This window comes from Ascaphus truei, chromosome 12 (genome assembly GCF_040206685.1).
Source record: "Ascaphus truei isolate aAscTru1 chromosome 12, aAscTru1.hap1, whole genome shotgun sequence".
NCBI classification, from domain to species: Eukaryota; Metazoa; Chordata; class Amphibia; order Anura; family Ascaphidae; genus Ascaphus; species Ascaphus truei.
Window position 1 is genome coordinate 23,847,598 of NC_134494.1, and position 27,399 is coordinate 23,874,996.

Consider the following 27,399-nt stretch of genomic DNA (forward strand, 5'->3'; position numbering starts at 1 on the left):
GTAATACAAGCTACAGGAACAAGCATATGTGGCAAGAAAATGAATAAAAATAATAAATGCTCATATGGGATCAAATAAATGGATGATACGCTACTGAAACACACGATATACAAACATCTACCTGGGGCCTATGAGGAATGTATGTTACCTCCTATGAAGAACTCGCGGTTGTTGATATTAATTATTCCTCCCTGTCTGGTAAGTGTGGCAAGTGCTTCGTACCTTTAACAGCTGCAGTGGAATCCCCAAAGGCGTCAACGCAAGCCAAAAACTCGGCAGAATAGGTAAAATATCAAAATTATTTTATTCAAGGCATGGTGAAATACAAAAAAGGACAAAAAAATATTACATCTTTCCGATCATTTCACACCAAGCGGGTCAATTAGGCGAGTGGTCTAACCCGCCAGTTGCGCAGGGCTTGCAGTGGTGAGAAGACACACTAGGCAGCCCGCTCCACTGCTCAAAAACCTGCTGGCATAACAGAGGGAAACGCCACCAATCAAACGCTGGAGTGACATCACCATGTACTGCGGCTCATTTCTTGCGCATTTTAATGAATCTATTGGTGCGCTTTTTCCTGTTACTTTATCTAAGACGTCTGGTAGAGATTATGGGGCTTATTCTAGATGAGCCGAAACAGCCGTCAGCCTAAATTCCCAATTGAAGTCAATGGGGAATTTGGGCTGAAAACAGCCAGATTGGCTCAAGTCCCGGTAACTGTTGGGATGTGGATCAGACCTATGCAGAAATGGGATCCAGTTGCTCTGCACAACGGACTCTTTCCTTATTATTATTTTTTTAAGTTGGAGATAGTCTTAAGCACACATATTATTTATATGCTGCCCTACACTTTCTTTTAATGGGAAAACCATTTGGACGATATGGTATCAAAGGTCACTCATGGACAGTTTAACATTAACCTAGTCCAAAAGAGATGATTTCATCTTCTGTCGCTTAAAGCTGCAGTTCAAGCTGCCGTTTAAAAAAAAAATATATATATATATATATTTATTTATTTTTCCCCTTTCAATATGTGCATCAATACAATCTGCACACAGACAACTGATTAGCTAAGCTGCAGATCGATCCGTTCTCCTGTAATCGACTGTAATAGATCGCTTGCTCCGGGTGAATTAATTCAGTTCTTGCACAGCATTTTGGGCAATGTAGTTCCTAGAATATGATTGACTGGACGGTTACTAGATACAATTGGTGCACTGCTAGAGAGAGGGCAGGGCTCAAGAGCCAGAGCCTATCAGAAGGGGAAGGGGGCTGTCACTTTGGAAATGCTTCCTACTGTACATTAGAAACATTAAAAATGTCTTTAAAACATTCTTTTTTTTTTTTAAATGCTACAAGTATTTTCTCATAGTACAGAACTGATTTATTAAAAAAAAAAATACACATGTAGGATATTGCTTGAACTGCTGCTTTAATGGCAATGTCTAAACGTGGTTTACGTCAACTAGGCCATGTTTTATTTATGGGGTATTTTAATTATCCAGACTGGAGAAATGAGATTAGAGGTACTGCTAAAGGAAACCGTTTTTTTTGTGTGTGCTACAAGACCATTTACATGACCCAAATAATTGAGGAACAGGGACATTACTGGACCTGGTAATATTAAACAATGTAGAACTAATAAATATTCAGGTGAAGGAACATTTGGGAACAAGTGAACATAACATTGCCTCATTTGATATAATTAATCAAGAACAGCATTATATGGGATCAACAAAGACTGCTTCATTTTAGAAAGACAGATTTTAGTCAACTAAGGAAGAATCTACAAGGAATACATTGATACAAAGTTCTTGCCGGAAATAATACATAAGATAATTGACAATCTTTAATATTGTTAGATGAGTAAACTAATTAGTGTACTAACCCCATGGGTAGTAAATGTAAAAGTAACAAATAGAAAGCAATATGGCAAACAAATAGGTAGGGGAAGAAATGAAGAGGGAGAGCAAGGCATTTAGATGGTTAAAGCCGGAACGGACATAGACATAATTCCAGAATTATAAGGAATGTAACAAAAGCTGCAAAAGGGCAATCAGATTAACAAAAATTGAAATTGAAAAAGGGATTGCAATGGAGAGTAAAATGAAAAGGTTGTTCACTTACATCACCAGCAAGTAGATTAGAATAGAGAATGTGCGATCCTTTTAGTGCCAGATGGGCAAGAGAAATGATTGCTGATACGGCAGAGATATTAAACCAATTATTTGGGGGTCTATTTACTAAAGTCTCTGTTGGGGAGCACGTCCTTTGCGACGTGTTCCCTCCTTACCTGTCTCCGCACGGACCTCTGTTCTGGCACCAGCGCGTGCGCGCACCCCCGCTCGCGAGCAGCTCTTCTAATGTGGCCACGGAGCTTAGCTCCGCCCCCTCGGATGCGCCGCGCTTCTCTCGCGCGCGGCGTGCTCACATGATGCCGTGCACCGCTCTCCAGCTGCGTGACAAGATCTCCTAATGCCCACTTGTCTCCTGCAGCCTATCCTAGCCTCAGCAGCAGCCGCGCTTCCGCTCCGCCTCCTTAGCTATTGGTTCCTGCCCCTGTTATATACTCTGCTCTCAATTCTAATCTTTGCTGAGCATAACTTGTTGTAGCCTTGTGCTCCTGAGTCTGTTGTGCCACGCTCTTGTCTCAGTCTCTTTTGCAGTTTTTGGATTCTACTTGTACCGACCCGGCTTGACTATTGAACCCCCTCTGGACTTCGACCACGGCTTACCCTCGACACTGTGTACCTCTCCAACCCAGACCACGGCTATACAGACTTCTACGATTCTGACATCTCCAACCCCAGACCACGGCTTAACGGACTTATACTATTCTGACCTCTCCATCCCAAGACCTGGACAAGTATCTGGACTAACCCGCGCTCTCCAACCCAGACCCGGCTACGTTGACAATCCGCCTGCCTGGCACGCTGCCGCTGCTGTGGGTGCGTGGTTCTATACTTCCCCACCTCAGTACCGGGGTCCTGTCTTGCTCATGGGTAGCTCAAGTGTTACAATCTCCTGGCTGCAAAACCAGTGCCCAAAACAGCATCATATTTATCAATGGAAAAGAATTCCATTGAAAGCACTTGGAGTTTCTCTTCAATAAATCTGGTGCTGTTGTTTGTACTGATGTTGCCCAAGTTTTGCAGTTGGGACACTTTAGTAAATGACCCCCTTTGCTGCTGTAAATACCAATTTGGAATCAATTGCAAAAATACTACAATAAGAGGAAGCCACAAGGCAGTGCAAAGCCAGCTTTATAAAAAATAAGGTAAATAAAGCCCCCGGCCTCAATGGCATGCATCCTAGGCTTCTTAAAGAGCTCATTTCAGTTATAGCCAGACAGTTATATTTGATATTTAAAGGCTCGATCTCCACAGGCTCTGTTCCACAAAATAATGTAAGGCAGACATGGCTCCTATATTTAAAAAATTGAGCTAGATCACAACCAGGGAATTACAGACCTTTAAGCCTGACATCAATAGTGGGGGATCTACGTGAGCATTTTTTTTAAGGGATAATATTCAGGAATACGTTTTGAAAAATACTGAGATACTTACCTCCTTAGGGGGTACCGGTATCTCCTGTTCAGATTTAAATCCCACAGTCACCCGCCTATGACGTGAAAGCTTCCTATTGGCCCATGTGACGGGACATTTAAACCTGAGCTGGAGATACCTAAGGAGGTATCTCAGGAAACAGGGGGTCCATGGAGCTGAAACTAATGCAGTTCCGGAGACCCCCTGCTTTTTAGCTGGGGGGGGGTTAAAATAATTGGGGGGATTTCTTAGGGGGCGGGGGATCAGAGGGGAGGCGTATTTTTTCCACTGTATAAATCCATTGTATTGTATTGTATGTCTTTATTTATATAGCGCCATTAATGTACATAGAGCTTCACAGCAGTAATACACGTGACAATCTGTAACAGGGTGAATAAAAGACACCAGCCCTATGCCTGTTTAGGTCTGCAGTGCAGCAGGGACCAGGTTAAAATTCAGCTAGGAAGGTCTTGTTAATTGTCAGGTCCCAGCTGCCTCCTTAAGAGGCTTTAAAAACCCAGGCATGGCTGTCTGACCCAGTAAGACACGCTGAAAAGCTGGAGGAAAACTGCTTGTAATAAGGCCTGTCTTTCCTGTAATACCTGCTATATGGATACTCTGGACTTTAAACAGCCCTTGGGAAAAGGGAAAAGCCCTGCTCAGGAATGATCTTGCTATTTTTGTTTATGTTTGCTGAAAAGAAGCTGTATTATTTTTGTATGCCATATTTATTAGGCTAAATAAGCCATTTCAGAAACCCACGTGTAGTTGCATGTTCCCTGCAACACAATCATATAGATAACAAATAATATAAATAACACATAAAGGGGAGAAGTGCTTCAGACATAACACTAACATTTTGGTAAGGGAGTCCCTACTCTGAAGAGCATACAATCTAAATGGTTGGTAGGAAGGACGTATAGAGACAGTAGGAAGGCATTCTGGTAAGTTCGTCTGCAAGGGGTCAAGGTTTATGTATACGGTGTAAAACTATCACTCAGAGCTACTCGTATGCTTCCTTAAGCAGGTGTGTTTTGTTTAGAGTTGGGTCTTGAGAGGAGTGGCTCAGTGAGTAAAGACACTGGCTAGCACTGAGTTTGAAGCAGGGGAACCTGGTTCAATTCCCGTTGTGACCTTGAGCAAGTCACTTTATCTCTCTGTGCCTCAGGCACCAAAAAATAGATTGCCTGCAAAATATTTCTGTAAAGCGCTACGTAAAACTAGCAGCACTATACAAAAACATGCTAAAAAAAAATGGTTGATAGAGAAGGTGTTTGTCAGATGTTGAGAGGAATGGCATTTAGTGTGGGGCAGTCAGTGAGAGGTTTAGAGGGGATTAGATACAAAGGTGGTAGAGAAGACATCCTTGAGCAGAACGCAAGAGGTGTACAGCGAGAAATTAGGCTGAGATGTAAGGAGGAGCAGAGGAGTTTAAAGCTTTAAAAGTGAGGAGGAGAATTGAGAGCGAAATGCAGGATTTTATAGGAAGCCAGGAGAGGGATTTCAGCACGGGAGACGCTGAGACAGATTTAGGAAAGAGTAGAGTGATTCTGGCAGCAGCATTTAGGATAGATTGTAGGGGAGACAGGTGAGAGGCAGGAAGGCTGGACAGCAGGAGGTTGCAGTAGCCAAGACGGGAGAGAATGAGGGCCTGTGTCAGAGTTTTTGCAGTCGAGCAACAAAGGAAAGGGCGTATCTTTGTAATACTGTGGAGGAAAAAATTACAGGTGTTGGCTACCTTTTGAATGTGAGAGGAGAGTCGAGTGTGACCCCTAGGCAGGGTGCTTGGGCTTCTGGGTGAATGATAGTACTTCCAACAGTAATGTGGAAGGAGGTAGTAGGAAGTAGAGCTCTGTTTTTGCCATGTTAAGTTTATGTCGGCGCAGGGCTATCCAGGATGATGTAGCAGAGAGACATTGAGAAAGTTTGGTCTGTACAGCAGGTGTAAGGTCGGGGGTTGAAAAGTTAATTTGTGTCTCATCAGCATAGAGGTGATATTTTTGAACCCAAGAGAGGTGATTGGGTCACCTAGAGAGAGTGTGTAAAGAGAAGTAGTACCACAACTTAAATATGGAGTACAGTTTTGGGCCCCACTTCACAAAAAAAGACATGGAAAAAGTGCAGAAAATAGCCACCAAATGAGAGAACGAAAAGTCTAAGTTATGAAGGAACATCTTCCAAATTTTGCAGTGTAATTAAAAAGTATATTTAAGGTCAATACAAGGAACTTTCAAGGGAACATTTCATCCCAGGGACAGTATAAACGGCACAGGGTCATCCTTGAGATTGAAGGAGTGGAAATTTCACCAGCAGCACAGGAAAGGGTTCTTTACAGTAAGGGCTGTTACATTTGGAATTTATTACTAATGGAAACCATGATGGCAGATACAATAGATATCTTTAAGAAAAGATTTTCTATCTTTAAAAAAAATAAAAATGTAAATTAAGATTAGGTACTGTATACCGGGATATGCCAAATAAATGAAACATAGGAAGAATGTTGAAACGGGGAGAATCTTACTATTACCGCAGTCGGTACATTTTTTTTGTTTGCCTTCTTCTGGATCAATATTAATCTGGAAGGAGTATTTCAGCCGATTAAAGTTAACTCAGTTTGAACTCAATGGACATACTGTATGTCTTTCTTTAACCTCATGTTCGTCTACCTGGACAAGCTCCTCACCCCTACCACATGCAGCACTTATCATCTGAGATCTGACTCCAAAAGACTGTTCATGGTCCCAAGGCTCAAGAAAGTATCCGCCAACTCCTTCTCTTACCGTGCACCCCAAAACTGGAACAGTCTACCTGAGACTCTCACGGTCGCCACCAGTCTAAGTTCTTGCAAAACGAAAGCTATCTCTCATTTTAATCTGGTCTGTAACTGTTATATACGCCTATAATGATATTATCTCTAACTGCGCATGCAATGTCTTGTATATAATGCATAACTCTGCTCACTTAATGTAACTATGTATTTGTAACCATGTATTTGTCATCATAACTCTATGCCCAGGACATACTTGAAAACGAGAGGTAACGCTCAATGTATTACTTCCTGGTAAAACATTTTATAAATACATGTAACTATGTAACATTGTTTAGACATACAGCAAAGCGTATGGAAAAATCTGATCCCTAGGTTGACTTTGAATGTCCAGTCCAGGATTCCTTAGAATGTGAAAAGGAGCAAAGCAAAGAAAAATTACAAACAGGTAAAATTATTTTCAAAATACTCTCGCCCATTATATTTCTCATTCCAAGTGGAGATAGTCATTGGGATGCATGCAGAAGGATAACGAGGGTGTATAAACTTCTCAGGCAGCAGCACATCATGTACATAACCACGGGACAGTGACAGCTATACTACTGGGACATGTACATCTTTAGGGCACGGTGGTAAATGTCTTTCTGTTTGAACCAGCATCAAGGAATGAAGTGATCACAAAGGCAACAAGAAGACAAAGAGAAGACCTTGCAGGGAACAAAATATGTCATAATGGCAAGAAATCCTCAGTGTGCAGTGTGATCAATTCTTTAGCATGACTTGAAGTATTGTATCCCTGATACACATAGTCATTCTACAGTAAAGATTAGTATTATGCAGCTACAAATCAATGGGGTTTTAAGTAAAAGCTAAACGGTGGTTATCTTTACCTCTTCACATAACTATGGTGAAAGACCATCAGAGGGACCAGCAACCATGCATCGGTTTAATGCTACTAGTTTAGGAGTGTTTTGTATTCAAGTCCCCTTTTTGTTTCTTTTCCTTAACATGCCCGTTTCGTCTTCACTGGGGTTGTTGATTGCTTCTGGTGATTCGCTGTCATTTTCTAAGTCAATGAAGAATCCATCAGTACACTGATCTCCTTGCTCACTGCAACTCTCTGATTCAAAGCCAGCATTTTCTGCTATGACCGCTGGATCCTCTTCCTCATTTTCCAAATAGTGGCATTTGTCTACATTGTCATTGGCCTGGAGGATGTCGTTCTGGGCAATGAAGGTGACATGTTGTGCTTTGTTAGGCTTTACAGCGGGGCTTCCATTTCTCTCCTCTAAACTTTCTGTGCATATCTGATCCTCATCTTCTACAAACTCCATTCTTTCCGCTATCTCTTCGGCTGAGAGCTGGGTCAGCACAGAACAATCGACAAGAATAGTCTTGTGGCTACGCTTGCTGGAGTTGGCATTATCATAAATAGGGTAGGTCTCTTCTGGATAACCTGTTATACAAATGATAGTTAAAACACATTTCATAAAACAAATATAAATCCTAGACTAAAGTTATTGTCGTTAATTTTAAAGCAGGGCAGCTGCCGACCGGATACTACATGTCGGTGACCACTGAAAGCAACAAAATATATGACTCCTTACAAATGGGGAAAAAAAGTCTCCCATAAAAATTTACTTCCAAAACCTCTCACAATATGTAGTCCAAATTATGGTTCGATCAAAACAATAAACGAGTAAGAGAAGAGTTATCCTTTTGGGTACTTAATTCTCAACTCCCAATTGCCCTCCACTTGGGTTTGCAACGCCATCTTTTGGCATCAGGAATGCAACACTGGAAGAGAGAACAAGGAGTGCCTTAGTGTAGTAGAGAACGCGGGCACTCCTCTCTGCACTCCATATTAGGCTGCGTCCATAGAGGGGGGAGCAGTGCTGAACCGCGCTGACGCCGAGGCCCGCCTGCTGAAGCCTGTGCGATTTCATGCACATGCAGGCGAACCAGCGGGCATGATCAGGAGGCGGGGCAGTGACGTCGCTGGGCCAATAGCCCACGACGTGTCGACGGCGCTGTGACGTTGACGCTGCTTCGCGCTTATTGGATGTTTCAGCCGACAGCGCACTGAAAACCAGCTTTGGCTGTCGGCTGAAAATTCCAACGCTTCAGCTCGCCTGCGGACGCTCGCGTGAGCCCCCTCTCAAGACATCCTCATTGAGGATGCCGGGGCTCAGCGTGGAGCGTCCGCACGGCTCAGCGCTGCCTGTCCTTCCATGGACGCAGCCTAAGAACGCCAGTCTTTGGCCTCGTGATACTAAAGGAAAAACAGGCTCACTCTCTTTTGACATGATTCTATCTTTAAATTAATTCCTTTATTACCTACCAGTCATTTATTTTGTGTTATTAGGGACATGTCTTTTTCTCGTCCCTCCTTCCCTCTTCCTACTCTACCACTACCTCACTTATTTTGGCTTCATATGGGCTGGATATGATTCTGTTTTATTACATAATTACATAGTTGATGAGGTTGAAAAATCAAGTTCAACCTATGTTAAATTTAAATGACAGATATCGTATCATATATCCTTTATCATATTATATCCTATATTTGTAATTACAGCATTTTGATCCAGAGGGAAAAAAAAACCAGTGAAACATTATCAAATCATATCTCATAAGGGTAAAATCAGATTTCTCTCTGGATCAACATCCTTCCCATGTTAACTTATTTGGTATATCCCTTTATACATTTCCTTTCTAAAAAGATGTCCAACCTTTTTTTGAAGATACTGTTCCTATTGTATTTGCCATACAGCCTCCATGGGTAATGAATTCCACATTTTAACTGCCCGTCCTGTAAAGAACCCTTACCTATATTACTGTAAAGTGCCCTTACCTATATTATAAACATATAGATTTCTCACTCTCTATTGTGAGGAATTCTTAGGGACACAAACCCATTTTGGTTGTGGAAATTAGACTAGGATATTTGAATTTTTTTTTTACATTTCTTTCATATATCTCTTTTCCTGAACAACTTACACATTTTAGCTCCACTATACAACTAAACGGACAGAGGCACCCTTTCATTCATTTACTTATCATTTATTTTGTATTATCATATTACTGTATATATGGTGGATATCAGAAACATAAATATTATATCTTTCTCTCTATTATGAGGAATTCATATGGACACAAACCCTATCTATCCCTACCTTGATTATACTATATTGATTGACACTATTGTGACAAGGCCTTAACCCCTGTCTAAATAGGACTCCAAATAGGAAGCCTGTATCTGGCTGATGAGCCCAGCAGGGAGCTGGTTAATTGCAGCTAGAGACAATTCACCTGTCTCCACCTGTCTCATCAGTCAGGTAGAAAATCCTCCTGCTTAAACTGCAGGAGATTTCTCTTGCACATGGGAGGTGTGTGCTGACAGCGAGGGACCCCAGGGAACCAGCACCTCTATTCCAGGACACAGCGGTCACTGGAACCTGCCAGAGGGTATCCCCCACGGACACCAACCCAGACCTGAGCTGAGGGAAAGAGCCCCGTATATCAGGTACCTCTTTGGACTTTGGCTCAGAGGCTAGAACGAGGCCTATGCTCCCAGCCCTGCAGATAGGGACTGGGGGAGCAATTTAGTCCTTACAAAGGGAAAGGCTGTTTGTTTGTGTGCTGCCTTAAAGATGTATTATTTGAAGCTACGGGCTGAATTAAAGACAAAGTTTATTTCCCCCAAATGTCTCCCTGGTGGTAGCTCTGCACACATCTCGTACAACCACGTATTCTCGTTTTGTCAGTAAGTTGGGTGTCTATTAGGGAAAGGACCTACTATGGTTCTTTCCTCTCATAGAGTGGTAAAGGGAAGGGTTCACAGTGTAGTGTAGGACCTGCATTAATTTTGGTTATTCCTTGACGTTTGGTATGCAGGCTTACGACACTTTGGCCAAAGGGTTTAACTAAATAACCAAGTAATTATTATTATTGAATTACCGCTCAACCCCCTTATAACGCTGTGCTTGGGGTCCAAAGAATCACATTGCGCTATAAGCGGATCGCATTAGAAATAATGTACAATTGTTTGCATTGTACAATAAAGTATTTAAGATACCAATATTCGTGTTGTAAAGTATTCATAATACGAAAATTGGGAGACACGCTTACATCGCTTTATAAGCGGATTTGCGTTTTAACGGATCGCGTTATAACAGGGTTGAGCTGTATTTAAACTTTATACTTATTACCATATATGTTTTGTCAATTGGATGTAGCATTGCCCTGTCTTTTGTTGTGTCTATTAGGGAATAAGGTTTTTTTTAATGCATAGAACAACCCTTCCCAAATATTCTGGTTGTGACTTTGATCTGTTTCACTTAAACGTTACCAAAGATTTATTTTTAAACTTGTATTACTTGATCCCCTTTCAATGTATACCAATAAACCTGGGGTTTTATCTGATAGCCTCAGCCCCTTAAAAATGGAAGGCAAGTTACAGATAATAAAGAAGTACTTGTATGAGGATAACTCTTTAACTCTTGGATCGGGTCGAACAGTAAATTGGTTTACATGAGTGCATCCTACAAGGCACTTCTCTCTTTTGTCCTCATCATTAAAATTGGCATCCTGCTATCTTCTATTACAGGGGTGCTCAATTCCAGTCCGCAAGACATCCCCCCCCTAATACCCCCCCCCCCCCCCACCCAACAGTTAATTTTTTCAGGATATTCCTGCGTCAGCGCGGTGGCAGTCTTTAACTGACCACCGATTGAGCCACCTGTGCTGAAGCATGGATATCCTGAAAACATGACCTGTTGGTGGGGGGGGGGGGGTGGAGGGGGTGGGAGGAGGGTCTTGAGGACTGGAGTTGAGATACCCCTGTTCTATTGCACCACTCATTACATATTGTAAATATTATTACCTGTTGCATGAGCAAAACCATCATTTTCTACTTCCTTACTAGCTCAATCTAAAGTCACAAGAGGCTCTGCTTACGAAACACTTGAGATTTTTGGCGTTATTATTGTATGCTTAGCTCAAAAGGTCACGTTATAGGATTATTAAATGAACAATCCTTGCAGTCCTATTTTTTGTAAAAAAAAATACACAGGAAAGCAAAGTACTAAAAATATTCAGAAAAGTAGCTTTTATTTTTTAACATACCGTAAGACCACTAGCTACTGGGGAACAGCACCAACTATCCAACAAAATAGAAGTAGATATCTTAGCTATGACATTGGGCACACATCTCAGCACCCCTATACAGAGCATACGCTGTAGAAAGATGTATTAAAAGTGGGAATGCAGAAATGTGTGGTATCTGCCACGGAATGCGTCAGGGGCAGATAGTGCCGAAAAAGGATTTTTTTTTTCAAAACGAAAAAAGTTTTACTTATTTGAAGGTTTACAATGTTTTGAATGTACAGAATATCTTTATTTATGGAGCGCCCACGGTGTACTCAGCACTTTAACAAAGACAATACAGTATAGGGAATTCTAATACAATAAGCGCAACAATGTCAGACAATAGGCAAGGAAATCCCTGCTTACAATTCACTTGTAACGTTTAGTTAGAATCTCTGTACTTGGCTAGATGGTGGTAAGAGCTTTTCCTACAAACCGAGATATAACCTATAGTATGTTAATATCTGGAGCCCTTTTTAGAGTGATGGTATTGATGATATACAGTGTGAGAATTAGGACGTGTGATATATCTCTCTTGTACCTTCCCAGTCCTCCATATATGGAGCTTCCTCCGCTTCTTGCTCCGGAGAAACACTATCCAGAAGCTTTCCGTCCTTCATCACTCTTGTGATTTCTTTCAGTCGCTGCAGCAACTGCTGCTCTTCATCCGTGCTCACATTATCAACACTGCGGAAATAAGGAAAAGGCTTGACATTGAAACCTAGGTTTTGACATCAAATAAAACATTTCGGGCCCACCTAGCCTGCCCATTTTTCTATCTGCTGTAAAAGGTTGATCGGTCACAATTGCACACAAGGGTATAGCTGCAATCTATAATAATAGAGAGTCTGCATGTGTGTCAGTGCCATAGCTCAAAGATAATGAAATGTTGCATGCATACTAAGGTGACCCTAGGGATGTGCACCTCTGAGTTATTTATTCTTTTTATTTAAATGCGTTAATTATATGGGGTTATTAACTTTTCTCTGACAAGCAAGTCAGTCAGTGGGTATTGTACCTGGTAGGCTATGCATCTGGCATGTCACATAATAATGCACACAGCCTGGTGGCAGATAAGGAGAGTCAGCTAGCTATAAAGTTTAGATTCGAGAGTAGGCAAAGGAAGGGAGGAAGTCAGTTGACACGTGAGGAGAACGAGAGGCAGAAAGAATTGGAGACATCATAAGGTATTAAAGGATAGTAGAGAGGGAGAGAGAAAGGGAGGGAAGGAGATTAGGTGGTGGTGGTGGGGGGGGGGGAATCTATAATAGCTAGGCACGTTAGCTAGTATAAAATAAAAGTATCACAGTATCAGTAGGTTATGGTAGCAGCTACATTGGACCAGGTGTACCATCATGATGTAGGCTGTGATTACTTTTTTTAGGTCCTGGAAAGTCTGCAGCACCAGAGTTGGTACAATCACGGTACCTTCATTTGAAAAAAATAAATACAAATGATGTATGCTTATGAGATGAGAAGGTCCACCTTTCTAAACTGTCCTGTGATCTGTTACGAATATTAAAATAAGTTTAATAGTGCGCAAAATACTTCTGTAAAGTTCTTGTAAAACTAGGAGTGATCTACATAAATCACTTGCAGGTGTTTCAATTTAATGACCACTACAGCATATCACTAAAATGCCACTGAGCCTGTTTTATGCAGAGCTCCGTTTCCCTTTAACTGTTCTGCATTGTAAGGTTTACATGACGTATTGTACCACTCTACACGTTTTTACACAAGGGAAACAGATGCTGTCATTTTTTATTAATTTTGGAAAATAAATATACTTTTTGAAAAATAAAGACTTACAGTTCTAGCCAGGGTGAGATCAGAATAAAAAATAGTGGGGTTTTTCTGTCCCCCTCCCCCCCTCCTGTACCACAAAGATAGTGATTTATTGCTTTTAATAAATGAAACTATACTATACCTTTCACAGTTGGGTCCCAGCCGATGGATAATTTTTTCCATGGCTTCCTCTGTCTCTTTAAGTTTATCTTGTAGTTGGCCAAGCTCATAGTCGGCTGGAAAAAAAAGAGAAGCCGGGATAAGTACTGGGTCATATGGATACAATATGTTTGAAGGCTTTGGGCCACCATATGGGAACATAAATGTTAATAATGTTATTTTTTGTGTCTCTCTTCCTCCTCTCTCAATAGTTTTTGTCACGTGACACCGGCTACTGGAGAAAAATATATTTACCAGTAGAAACGTCTGCACTATTAATTCTAGGCTTCACTATACAATTATCCCCCCTTGCTATTAAGTATCTGTCTATTTAGATATTGATTTTTAATTATATAATGCACTGTATATGATATTAGGTTATTTTTGCCATTTAGTGTGTTATTGGTATTTGTATATTTCAACACATGTATTTCAAATGTAGTGATTAGATTTGAAAATAACTTTCTGTATATGACGTCATTGGAGCGCGATCGCCGTATATAAATAGATCTGGTGAATAGAATGGGATACAAACCCCTGCGGAAAGGTGCTTTATGCAGTGAAATGCGCGGGGTGGACAACAAGCAGAGTCTCCGTTACAGAGGACGCTGGATTAAAATCTTCCCCGTTCCCATTCGTGTTGTCCCGATCCAGAAGTGCGACCACGAGAACTCTCGGGGGACCGGTGTCTGCGTTGTCGGAGTCTGGCTGATGCAAATTGGTTTTGATCCTGTATGGTCTACATGCGCTTGATAGAAGTGGAAGATACAATTGATTTGGCTCACTACGGAGGAGAATCTCCAGAGAATCCCCTGTCTCGTCATTTTGCCTTTTGTTTTAATCCATAAACGCTTGAATACCATCTGTACCACGTGAGTGGATTTTCTCCCCTCCCCCCCCCCCCTTTGGCACTTCTTTATAGAGCTATTGCAGATGAAACTGTCGGTTTTGCACCAGATTCTGAGGAATTCCATGAACATGTTGGGGAAAATCCTCAGCATAGTCCATAGACACTGTAATGGCCCATCGGATTAACACAGCAGGGATCCCTGCATTTGAATGGCACTCACGCGGTGTGAATCCTACTGGACATTCAAATGCAGGGACCCCGGCTGTGTTAATCCGATGGGCCATTACAGCGTCTATGAACTATGCTGCAGATGGTTTGCGAGATGCTTGCGGATTTTCCTCAGACGCCGGTGCAGTTGCATCTGTTCATGTTGCACCATGCGTTTTTTTCTATTTTTGTCTTGTGTATATACCTTGTGAATCATAAATCAGGGATCTTCCATCAAGAAAAACCTAAAGACTGTTCTGCCTTCTAAGCCTGGAAAACTGCTGTTTTTGTGAGTGCATGGACCTATTTTTAATTTGTATGACATTGTTTGAAACATTGGGCTACTTCCTTTTTCCTTTTTGTCTCTTTTCTTTCTCTGTATATCCTGAGAACATGTTTACTCTATTTTTTGGTTTGAAAAGTGAATTTGATTAAATGTTTCATGGTTTAAAACTTGTTGACCTGAGGGCTTTTTAAACATTAGAATGTGAAAATCCATTTAAATAAATGTCTTAGAATTCAATTCACCTTACTCCAGCGTGTTGAGTTTTTCCAAGGTAAAAATGCTTTTTTTTAGGAGGCCTTCAGAAAAAGTAAAAGACGATTTAGAAATATTTTTGGACCAGCTACATTACATGGGACTATACTAAAAAATAACAAGACATAGGGGCCTATTCACTAAGCAGTGATAAAATCTGTGCATTTGTGCCGACTATGCATTTATTTAATCGCACTATAAGACATCAGGTCAAAAACGGGATTCACTAAGAAATGAAAGTGCCTTTTTTTATCGGCCTTAAAAAATAATGGTTATCGTCCGACCTGTTTTTTGTATCGGTGCTATCGCGCTATAGCGGGGTAACTGATAGAAAAAATTGCAGCCTGGAAGAGCTGCATGGAGACGCTGCGTCTCCATGCACGGCTCTTGCAGGCGATCATGCAATAAAAATATTGATTTTGATAATAGTGTGTGGGAGCAGGGGGTCTCTTGAGCTGATTTGCATTGATCGGGGACCCTCTACTTCCCGAGAGACAGGCCCCGTTATGGGGTGCCGGTATCCCCGTGCTTTTAAATCGTCCGTGACCATGGAATTTAAATCCTGCACTGGGATACCGGCACCCCATAACGGGGCCTGTATCTCAGGAAATAGGGGGTCCCCGAAGCTGAAATCAACGCGGTTCAGCTCAGAAGACCCACTGCTCCCACACACTAGTATCAAAACACAAAAAATAAAAACAATTAGTTACCGTAGCGACTATCCGCTATGGTAATGAAGCTGCCTTAATTTAATTTTTATTAATAGTGTGCAGGAGCAGGGGGTCTCCTGAGATGAACCGCGTTGATTTCAGCCTCGGCGACCCTCTGCTTCCTGAGTTACAGGCCCAGGTATGGGGTGCCGGTATCGCCTCCATTATTTAAATCCCCCGGGCACGTGATGCGGATGATTTAAAAATGGCGGTGATACCGGCACCTGATGCCCCATATCAGGCCAGTAACTCTGGAAGCAGGGGGTCCCTGAGGCTGAAATCAAAGCAATTCAGCTAAGGAGACCCCCTGCTCCGGCACACTATTAGTAAAAATTACATTAAAGCTGCTTCGTTACCTTAGCGGCTAAGGTTGTTGTTTTTTTTGCCATAGTACTTGAATGACGTTTAAAAAGCATCATTAAAATTGTGGGCGTTTGTCCCCCAATTCTATACCCTACAAAATATTTCACCAAGCATCAATGGGCTAGTAATATTGCCAAATTAGTCATCTTTAAGCAAAATATCACCAGAAAGGGAGCAAAAGTGTGTGTGTGTGTGTGTGTGTGTGTGTGTGTGTGTGTGTGTGTGTGTGTGTGTGTGTGTGTGTGTGTGTGTGTGTTTGTGTGTGTACCCTGTTTATAATGTCGGCATTAAATGAATGTAGCGATTTTAAAGAATTTTGCAAATAAGTTCAGGACACAATAAATAAGTATATTAATCAGAATTGCAACGCCCGTTGACCTGCTTGGTGAATCGCTCGCCAACTCTGACTCCGCCGCTGCTTTTTTCTGCATTGGTTCCGGTTGGCAATAACAACAGATTTATAGCTGCAAGTTGCCCGCATCCCAAAATCTTATCAGTGCAGATACTGTCAATAGTAATAGACGCCGAAAAGACTTACTGATTTTCCTCTTTAGGTTCCCGTTTGAAACTGGCTGGCACTTTTGTTCTACTTTTGTGTTTTTTCCTTTGGATGAAAGCTGAAAATTGTGAAAGTATAGATCAGTTGTTGGCAGAAGTGCTGGGTAAAAAAAGTCTCTAACTATTTCTAGAAGGCTAATAAAGTGAAAAGTGATGAGCGGAAACAAACAAATACAGTGTAATTTCTTTTTGTGGTTGTTGTTTTTTTGCCATAGTACCTGAATGACGTTTAAAAAATAAAAACATTAAAGCAGCAATCCCCCAGAAGCCTATATGAATTTAAATCATCAATACAGGTTGTTTTAAAAAAAAAATTTTTTAAAGCATTTTTTATTACATGATTTGAAGCAGGGAGTCTTCGGAGCTGAACTGCTTAAATGCCAGTTCCGGGGACCCACTGCATCCCGAGATAATTGCCCGTATCTCTGTGGAGTATAAATTTCCCGGTCACGTGGGCCAATAGAAAGCCGCACCAGATGACGTCATGGCTTCCTATTGGCTCGGGGGGGGGGGGGGCATTTAAACCGCCATTATGTTAGGCACACAGTACACAGTAACCTGGCTGCAGAGATATCAGCACCCCCTATGGAGCGGAATTTTTACAATCCTGTAATAAAATAAAAAAGACAAGGAATGAAACCTGTATTGCCGCTATAACTCACTAAATGATAGCATCTTGCATGTCCTGCTCTCCTTTTTTTTAATTTTTATATTTTAATGTTTTTCCAGTGTTAAAAACATGATTTACTGAATCTCTGGTTGCTGAGATGACCCTGGCAGTGTAGCCTTTAGACTGCCCTGGGCTCTGGAGAGATCTTCACTTTAACCTCCAAGACACTTAATATTACAAACGCCTACTGTATATCTCCCGAACGCAGCATCAAACTGCTGCTTTTAAGGCATAATGTCAACATAGCATAATAGCCATTCTGTATTAGTCCAATTTGATGTGGCTGCTGTAATTAATGTCTTCCTCCTGTCTTTCCTTACGCCAAACTATTTGGGGTAAGGAGAAGGTAAAAGCATCACAAGACCTTCTGGCAGAGAAAGTCTAAGATAAACTCCTCCCCCCTTCCCCCCCCCAGCAGGTCAGGTTTTCAGGATATCCCTGCTTCAGCACAGGTGGCTCAGTCTTCGACTGAGCCACCTATGCTGAAGCAGGGATATCCTGAAAACCTGACCTGCTGGAAGGTCTTGAGGACTGAAGTTGAGCTCCCCTGCTGCAGGCGACTCTAAACAGGAATACCAAGTAATAAATAATTACAGGAGTAAAAGTACATATACAGTAGAGGCATTTTTGGCATTGGTTTGCTAGGTATTTACACACAATACTTTACTTATATCGGTCTATTGTCTAGTACAAAACCAGCGACTGTCGGACCGGATTTCGGGCCTTCTTTAAAATATTCTCTGATGCGGTCGTTTAGGATGTTTTCGTAAGAACGCCCCCCTCCCCCCCCCCCCCCATTAAAATGGGATATTTGTCCGAAAACAGCCCAATCCACCGCTTTGGCTGATCTAGAAGCTCCTTGGTCTCCTTTACAACACCAAATAATCCCACGTCCCTTTGAACAAGCTTCATGTACGGAGGTGAGTACGGCACATACTTGGCGCTCTTACCTTAAAGAGAATGTAGAGGATGTACAAAAGAATTCCAAATCCATAGATCGGTATGATTTGCCCCACAAGGCTTTGCCTGGTGCCACCTCCTGCTCCACCACCGCTGCCCCCTTTTGCCTTGGACACTGCTTCTGAGAGATGGGATCTTGGGAAATGGGAGCCAGCAGTCCTGCCATCGGTGGGCTTGGGGGGGTGCACTGCTGACGGAAACCGACCAGAAGTTCCTGCAACGCAATTCCAATATACATACTGCCTCTATAAATTGGGAGACACACTATTTTAATATTCGCAACCTGATGGCTGTAGGGATATATGTGAATTTTGCGCACTAATGCAGGGGTGCGCAAACCGGGGGCGCGGCAGTTATAGAGGTCCCACTGTCTCCCCCAAGGCATTTAAATTAAATGCCGGGGGACCGCACAAGGCCTCTATAATACACTTCCCTTCCAGAGACGCGGCGTCCTCGTAATCCGGCGTCAAATTACGCCGCGGGGTGACGTCACGTTACCATGGCGATGTGACATCACATGACCCCACACCGCTGCACTAGTGTATATTTGAATAATGGGAACATGGTTTATTTCAGCCCATTAGGCTGCTGGACTTTTAAGCAACCCTCTCAGATTGTACTGTAATTGCAGTTCACAGAAGGATAGACTATCAAAGACATGTCAGCAGTGATGGATTGGGCTAGTGGTATTGCAAGGAAATGAGATTCAGAATGGCGCTTGAGTCTATAATGTAATCTTTAATTAAATGTAAATTCATATGCTGTGTAATATCAATGACGGCCCTTAGTCGATGCCAATTTCGCTATGTCGGAAAGAACAATACCAGATTCGAAATCCTGTGCTTGTAGAAATTCCACATGAAGGCCCAGATTTGCTAAATAGCATTAATCTTTAGCTGTATTCAAGTGAATGGGTAATAAGGTGCACCAAGGCATAGTTTTGGGAGGAAACGAGGATTTGCACATCCAAAAGTATCTAAGAGTATAATGGAAAATGTACAGTAGATCGAATTGCCGCTCTTGTGCCCAGACTCAGGCCAGCGACAGCTATTCCAGGGCCTGGGCAGCTGAGCAGGGCTGAATCATACCTGGCTTGGTTAAGAGAGGGTCCCCACAGCAAAGAGGAACTCAAACCTTAAGGTTCCAGTGAAAGAAACAAACGCACAAACGCACCAACACATTCATCCCGTGGGACCTTGACAGCAAAATCCGGCTACATCCCACGTGGTGATAAGAGAATCAGTGTCTCCTCCCCCTGGTGAATCCAGGAGTCCAAGACACTTCTAGAAAAGGGCGCGGCAATGGCTTACGCGCTAAACCACACATGCTTGCCAAAACTGGAGCTTGCAACTTGCAAACTCTGCACACAGTCCTCCCGGTTTTGGCGGAAACCGCTCTCAGACATCAGAATCCTCCTCAGGGACCCTATATTCACCACTTGCATGTTGGCAGTTCCATCCTGGGGTTCTATCTTTTCAAGACCCCTCCCTGACAACTCCACATGTATTCGGATGATACCAGGACTATCAGGCACATCCCAGTAGAGCACAGTCCCCATTTACTGGCACTCCAAAGTCAATAGTAACATTCCAGATGTTATGTGGATCTGTACCCAAAGTCAGAATCTCAACAGTGCCTCCAAATGTTTGTCCAAATATTCTAGAAATTAAGTTAGGAATATACTGTATATATATATATATATATATTCAAATAACGGGGGAAAAAGCAGGGGAAAGGGATGGGGAAGGAAAACCTCGCATCTACTTTTTACATAAATTATGCCACCATAGGCCAGAGAAATATCCTGTTTGATTTACATGAGTAAGGTATGGCGGTGCTCACGGGTTATGAGTAATATGGAAGGAAAGAGAAAAAAGGAACCTGTATGGGAGCACTCAGGTATGCAAAAAATAAATTAATTTATTTATTTGACACAATGCAAAAAAGATTTGAATAAACAGTACAAGATTAAAAACACTTAAAAAAGAGTTCACTAGGGGCACTGACCACTAACACAGGGTTATGTAATAGGCGTCCATCAGGTATTTTCCTATACATGCTATATTACCAACTACTACTCCACACACCTAGGGATTATATTCCAATTCACCACCTTTCCTACACAGGATTCATGCTGAAGGTACTGATCAAATTATTGTATACTCATGCAGATGTGTGATGCCTGGTGACTGTCATTTATACTTTGATCAGTCCACCGTTTGGTGTGTAGTGCGGATCATTCTTAGCTCTGTATAGGTGCCTTTTGAACCCAATAACCCATTGTGATTTACTTTGATTTACCCTAGTGTTTTTTGAGTCACTATTCTACTTATGTATAGGGTTGACAATGCATGTCGTTCCCTAGTGTTGCTCATCAGTGCTTTAAAGTAACAACCGTGACAGGGGTCCATGCCTCTTTTTTAAGTGTTTTTAATCTTGTACTGTTTATTCAAATCTTTTTTGCATTGTGTCAAATAAATAAATTAATTTATTTTTTGCATACCTGAGTGCTCCCATACGGGTTCCTTTTTTCTCTTTCCTTCCATATATATATATATATATATATATATATATATATATATATATATACAGTGTTTGACAAACCTATACATTTGCACGACCCGGGCAGGTGGATTTAACATCGTGGTGAGCTCCTATTGGCCCAAGCAGCACACGTGTGGTACTAGGTGGTGAGTAGATTTTTTGGTTCGGCGAGTAGATTTTTTGGTGATTTGTCGACATATATATATATATATATATATATATATATATATATTTCAGGCAGTTTTAAAAAGCCTTTTTTTCCTTTAGCCATAAGTGTCATCAAGAGGGACCGATGAAAGGAGTGGGTAAGGACCCTCCCAGAAAGGTGGTCTTTTCCCGTTTGCAAGGCAGGAGGATTTTTGGGATAAAAAGCTTGCGTTTGTGATTAAGAATTAGATTTTAACAGAGGGAGTGTGTTATGCTGACTAGACATGTGAAACGTCATACTCACAATTCAAGACCCTTTGGAGCGGAATCTGCTAAATATTTGTTAACATGCAGTAGGTTAGGGAATTCTGTTTGTTTATCCTAATTATTTGATGAAACGGCCTTTATTGTAGTGTATGTTCTTCTAATCTTCCTGTAAACTAAGCACTATACTACTTTTGTATATTAAATCTAAACTTTAAGTATCTTTGGGATCTGATTGAACTTGCACGTTTTATAGAGTAATTTACATTTTTGGACACATTTTGCATTTTTGTGTATTAAGTGCATGTTTTCTTTAGTAAACAGGGATTCTGCAAATTACATTTTGGATATCTCTTTGGTGGTGGGAGCGAATAAAGTTATATATTGTGACGGATAGAGGGGAGATATTATTCATTTGATAGACCTTGCGCAGGTGAAGATTGGATTAGCTATATAACTGTGAGTATTAACTCTTTTCACATATACAAGTCACGTGCTCATGGGTGTACCGTTCGTGACAGCCCTCCATAAGTATGGCTAAAAACATTATTACTCAATGGTGGCTAATAAGACTGTAGGTCAATGTATAATAAAAAAAAATACAAATATATATATACAGCTAAACCCCGTTATAACGCGGGTCTCGGGGTCCACCCCGAGACCACCGCGTTACTAACGGGGTCGCGAGAAAAAAAAATGGCCGCCGCGCTTTAGCGCATATTCATCCCGCGGGACAGGAGATGGGAGCGGGCATGTCCCTCCGCTCCCCGCTTCCCCCTGTCACCGCGGGACAGGCCGCGGGGCAGGAGATGGGAGCGGGGATGTCTCTCCTGTCCCCGCTTCCCCCTGTCACCTCGGGACAGGCCGCGGGGCAGGAGATGGGAGCGGGGATGTCCCTCCTGTCCCCGCTTCCCCCTGTCACCTCGGGACAGGCCGCGGGGCAGGAGATGGGAGCGGGGATGTCCCTCCTGTCCCCGCTTCACCCTGTCACCGCGGGACAGGCCGCGGGGCAGGAGATGGGAGCGGGGATGTCCCTCCTGTCCCCGCTTCCCCCTGTCACCTCGGGACAGGCCGCGGGGCAGGAGATGGGAGCGGGGATGTCCCTCCTGTCCCCGCTTCCCCCTGTCACCTCGGGACAGGCCGCGGGGCAGGAGATGGGAGCGGGGATGTCCCTCCTGTCCCCGCTTCACCCTGTCACCGCGGGACAGGCCGCGGGGCAGGAGATGGGAGTGGGGATGTCCCTCAGGTCGCCGCTTACCTCAGAACCATGCTGCCTGCATGGAGGTTGTAGCGGGGGGTTTCTTCTCCCCACCGCTGTCCCCGGTGCTCCCGCTGCCTGCGCGGGAGGAGGGGGGGGAGCGGGTGGTGGTGCTGGTCGCGGCCCGTCTGTGTAGAGTGAGAGAGTGTGTGTGTATGTATATATGGGAGAGAAAGTGTGTGTGTGTATATGGGTGTGTGAGTGTGGGTAAGTGTCTGTGAGTGTGTGTAAGTGTCTGAGTGTGTGTGTAAGTGTGTGTAAGTGTGTGTGAGTGTGTGAGTGTCTGTGAGTGTGTAAGTGTGTGTGAGTGTGTGTGAGTGTGTGTGAGTGTGTGTGAGTGTGTGTGAGTGTGTGTGAGTGTCTGTGAGTGTCTAAGTGTGTGTAAGTGTGTGTGAGTGTGTGTGAGTGTGTGTGAGTGTCTGTGAGTGTGTGTGAGTGTGTGTGAGTGTGTGTGAGTGTGTGTGTGAGTGTGTGTGAGTGTGTGTGTGAGTGTGTGTGAGTGTGTGTGAGTGTGTGTGAGTGTCTGTGAGTGTCTAAGTGTGTGTAAGTGTGTGTGAGTGTGTGTGAGTGTCTGTGAGTGTGTAAGTGTGTGTGAGTGTGTGTGAGTGTGTGTTAGTGTGTGTGAGTGTGTGTGAGTGTCTGTGAGTGTCTAAGTGTGTGTAAGTGTGTGTAAGTGTGTGTGAGTGTGTGTGAGTGTCTAAGTGTGTGTAAGTGTGTGTGTGTGTGTGTGTGTGTGTGTGAGTGTGTGTGAGTGTCTGTAAGTGTGCGTGAGTGTGCGTAAGTGTGTGTGAGTGTGCGTGAGTGTGGTCAGTGTGTGTGCAGTGTGTCAGTGTGAGCAATGAGCAGTGTGTGTGCAGTGTGCAGTGTGTGTGCAGTGTGGCAGTGAGCAATGAGCAGTGTGTGTGCAGTGAGTGTGTGCAGTGTGTCAGTGTGAGCAATGAGCAGTGTGTGTGCAGTGTGCAGTGTGTGTGCAGTGTGGCAGTGTGAGCAATGAGCAGTGTGTGTGCAGTGAGTGTGTGCAGTGTGCAAAAAAAAAAATGTAAAAAAATTTTTTTTTAAAAATATTTTTTTTTTTTTTTTTTTTTTTTTTTTTTAAAAACGGGAGCCACGGGAAAACCGCGTTATAACCGAATCGCGGTATAACGAGGCGCGTTATAACGGGGTTTAGCTGTATTTGTATTTTTTTTATTATACATTGACCTACAGTCTTATTAGCCACCATTGAGTAATAATGTTTTTAGCCATTCTTATGGAGGGCTGTCACGAATGGTACACCCATGAGCACGTGACTTGTATATGTGACAAGGCCAATGATGTATATAAAAAAAATACACACATATATATATGTATACACACATATATATATATATATATATATATATATATATATATATATATATATATATACATACATATACATACATACATACATACATAGATCTGCAACCCATGCTGACAGAGGATGCGACATTAAAAGAAATCTTTCCCAAACCTCCCATTCTTGCATTCCGGCAACCACCAAACCTCAAACAGAAATTAGTCAGCAGAAAACTTCACAACGATTTTAAAGATATGGATACGGGCTCAAAACCGTGCAGCTGCACATCCAGGAATTTAGTGTATATGATTCAGTGCAACAAATGTGACCAAGGTTGCTACATTGGGGAAACCAGCCAAAAACTACAAGGAAGAATGAATATGCACAGACACTCTATACTCCATCACGAAGAAGGAAGATACTGCTCACCTGTGGGACATCACTTCTCACAACCAGATCATTCCATAAATAATCTAAAAATCAAAATTCTCAATGGAATGTTTAAAAGCACCCAAGAACGGAAAACATTTGAACTTAGAATGATAAGACTCTTTGACACCAAAACCAAAGGACTTAATGTGGACATGGGTTTTCTCACACTCTACCAAAATTGTCTGTAATTATCCTGCTTGCCTCCACTCTTATCCACACTTTCTCTCCCCCCCCCCCAGCATCCCTTCCCCTCCCCACCTTTCTTTGACACTGTCCCCTGGCTTCAAACACTTAACACCCTACCTTATCTACAGTAAATATCTGTTGTTTTTTTTCCCCCTCTCTCCACACTGTTTTAGCCATAGATTCCTTTGTATATCAGTATTGCTGACCTGAAGAAGAGAGGAGAACTCTCAAAAGCTTGTCCTATGACATAAATTGTTAGTCCAATAAAAAAGGTATCACCGAATACTGAAGAACTCATTTATTCTGCACTATCGCAACTGGACTAACACGGCTATTTTCTGCTATATATATATATATATATATATATATATATATATATATATATATATATATATATATATATATATATATATATAGATATTATAACCTTTTTACCCAATGGTGGCTAATAAGACTGTAGGCAAAAAAAAATTAAAAAAAATATATATATATATATATTTGCCTACAGTCTTATTATCCACCATTGGGTAAAAAGGTTATAATCTGTATATGTAACACTACAACACATATATTCCCAGGTAGCTCAAACTCCTACATCCACCACATCATGAATATATATTTATGCCAAAATGAGTGCTACTGAGTGTGGCAAATGTATACAACAGAAGACAGGGGTGCCCAATGCTACATCAAATTGACAAAACATATGGTAATGAGTATAACATTTAAATACTTGAATAATAATAGTAATTACTTGGTTTTTAGTTAAACCCTTTGGCCAAAGCGTCGTAAGCCTGCATACCAAACGTCAAGGTAAACCAAAAATGCAGGTCCTAACACTAAAACTGTGAACCCTTTGTAAGGTCCGGGGGAACACACCTCCGTAAGGGGGTTCCCCCCGCGACTTTACCTACCCACGCTCCAGTCCTGCTCCCTCGCCGCCGCGGGCGGGATCTTCCTTCCGCTCTGCTTCCCGCGGTGGCTACTGAACGCGCGCATGCGCGCACACAATCGAGGACTTTTACGTCCTCCCTCAGGAGGAGTTCCCGCCCCCAGCTCAGGCCACGAGTATCTGTCCCACGCGGCGCACACGTCTGATGCGCGTGCACCGCTCACAAGCCTCGCATCAAGTGCAGCTGTGGTAATTATCTCCCCACCAATTCCTATCTTTCCTGGGGCCGCTCCCTTGTCACTCCCCCTCTTCCTATTGGTCCTTCCTCCTATTTATACCTTGCTCAGCCATTCCTTCTTTGGCTGAGCATAGCTTTGTGTGACCTGTGTTACCCACGGTCGTGCCTGCCTCAGTTCCTTGTCTCTTTGTCTTTTCTAGTGATCCCTTGTGTACCGAACCGGCTTGGCTGTGGACCCGCTCTGGACTTCGACCCTTGGCCTGTACCCTGACTTCCTGAACTCTCCGACCCTTCACCTCGGCTTGCTGATTCCAACCTACCCCCAGGCTCTCGGTACCAACTATCTTCTGGAACCTCCCTTTTCGTCTGGCGAGTATCTTACTTATCTTATTCTCCCAGACGGTTCCAGACGCCTATTTTCCACTTTCTAGGCGTGTACCCGTAGCTGTGGGTGCAGTTGTTACCTCTCTCACCTCAGTTTCGGGGTCTCTCCTTGTCCATGGTGAGCACAGCGTAACACCCTTCCTGTTACCTCTGTATGAGGTGAAGCAACTGCAGTGAGTCTTGTCCATTCAGCAAATTGTCAGAACCTCCCAAGTTAAAAAGGTGGGGAGGGGCGAGCTCATGGGGGAGGTGCCACCAACCTCCATTTGACTGTTACCAGTCAGAAATTGATCAACACACATATTCCCAGGTAGCTCAAACTCCTACATCCACCACATCATGAATATATATTTATGCCAAAATGAGTGCTACTGAGCGTGGCAAATGTATACAACAGAAGACAGGTGTGCCCAATGCTACATCAAATTGACAAAGATATGGTAATGAGTATCGCCCCTCCCCACCTTTTTAACTTGGGAGGTTCTGACAATTTGCTGAATGGACAAGACTCACTGCAGTTGCTTCTCCTCATACAGAGGTGGGGAATTGAGAAGAGCACACCCTTTTGAAAGCACTTGTTGTGTAGTATGATATGATAATAAATTTAAAATCAATTTTAATGATATTAAAATAAAAAAGGGAAGTATATGTATGTGAAAATCAATACAAAAAAGTGTATCAAAGTAAATATATCACTATGGTGACCACACATATAAAACAGTAGAAACGCTAAGTAAATTAATACCAAGAACTGAAACCTGAGAGATGTCCTAATTGTAGGTGATGAATATCACTGATACTATTTAGAACCAAGATAGGTCAAAATATATTCATGGACATCCACAGGGTACAGCAATAATAATGTTTAAAAAGCCTGTATATGATAAACAGGTAGCGTGTAGACTGATTATATTAATCCTTAATATTAGGTCACCCGTGCGCGTTCTTTAAATACCTGCAATAGTATCATTAGATGGTACAATCCCTTAGTTATTAGCTACTCCCCTAATCGTATAGGCACACAAAATGTGTACTAATGCCTAGAGGCAACGAATCAATGTTCGTATCCAATTATAGCCTCATACAAAAACCAGATCACTGCCATAATAACAAGTAGCTAAAAACAGGAAAAAAGAGCACACAAAAAGGTGTTAATAATGCCCAGAGTCACGGACCAAGTCCGTATCAAGTTATAGCCTCATGAAAATGAATCTGTCATAAGAAATTGATAGCTGTCAAGATAGCAATAAAACAGTGGTTAGCTAATAACAAAGCCATGATATGCAGTAAGAAACAAAATGTGTCCCAAGCAATAAGGGTGTAGGTCAGGGAACACACAAATGGTGAATCAACCGCCAGCAATATAAGCTGAATAGTGTGCCAAAATGAGCAGACAAGAAATCACTGTAGCTATGTTAGGATAGATGCCCTTGTGTTGTTGCTACTTCCGTCGTCACAGAGTAGCAATATTTTGTA

General features: G+C 42.4%; 1 protein-coding gene across 1 annotated transcript in view; it reads right to left on the reverse strand.

Annotated features, from left to right (window-relative positions):
• Positions 1-317: 317 nt before the first annotated feature.
• RIC3 (RIC3 acetylcholine receptor chaperone) overlaps positions 318-27,399 on the reverse strand; it is a 30,491-nt gene continuing 3,409 nt past the window's right edge. The window contains exons 2-6 of the mRNA XM_075567028.1: positions 18,251-18,474; positions 16,611-16,689; positions 13,388-13,481; positions 12,002-12,147; positions 318-7,768 (exon numbers count right to left, since the gene is read on the reverse strand). Coding sequence (XP_075423143.1) covers positions 7,290-7,768; positions 12,002-12,147; positions 13,388-13,481; positions 16,611-16,689; positions 18,251-18,474 — 1,022 coding nt within the window. The 3' untranslated portion in view covers positions 318-7,289. The remainder of the gene's footprint in view (positions 7,769-12,001; positions 12,148-13,387; positions 13,482-16,610; positions 16,690-18,250; positions 18,475-27,399) is intronic.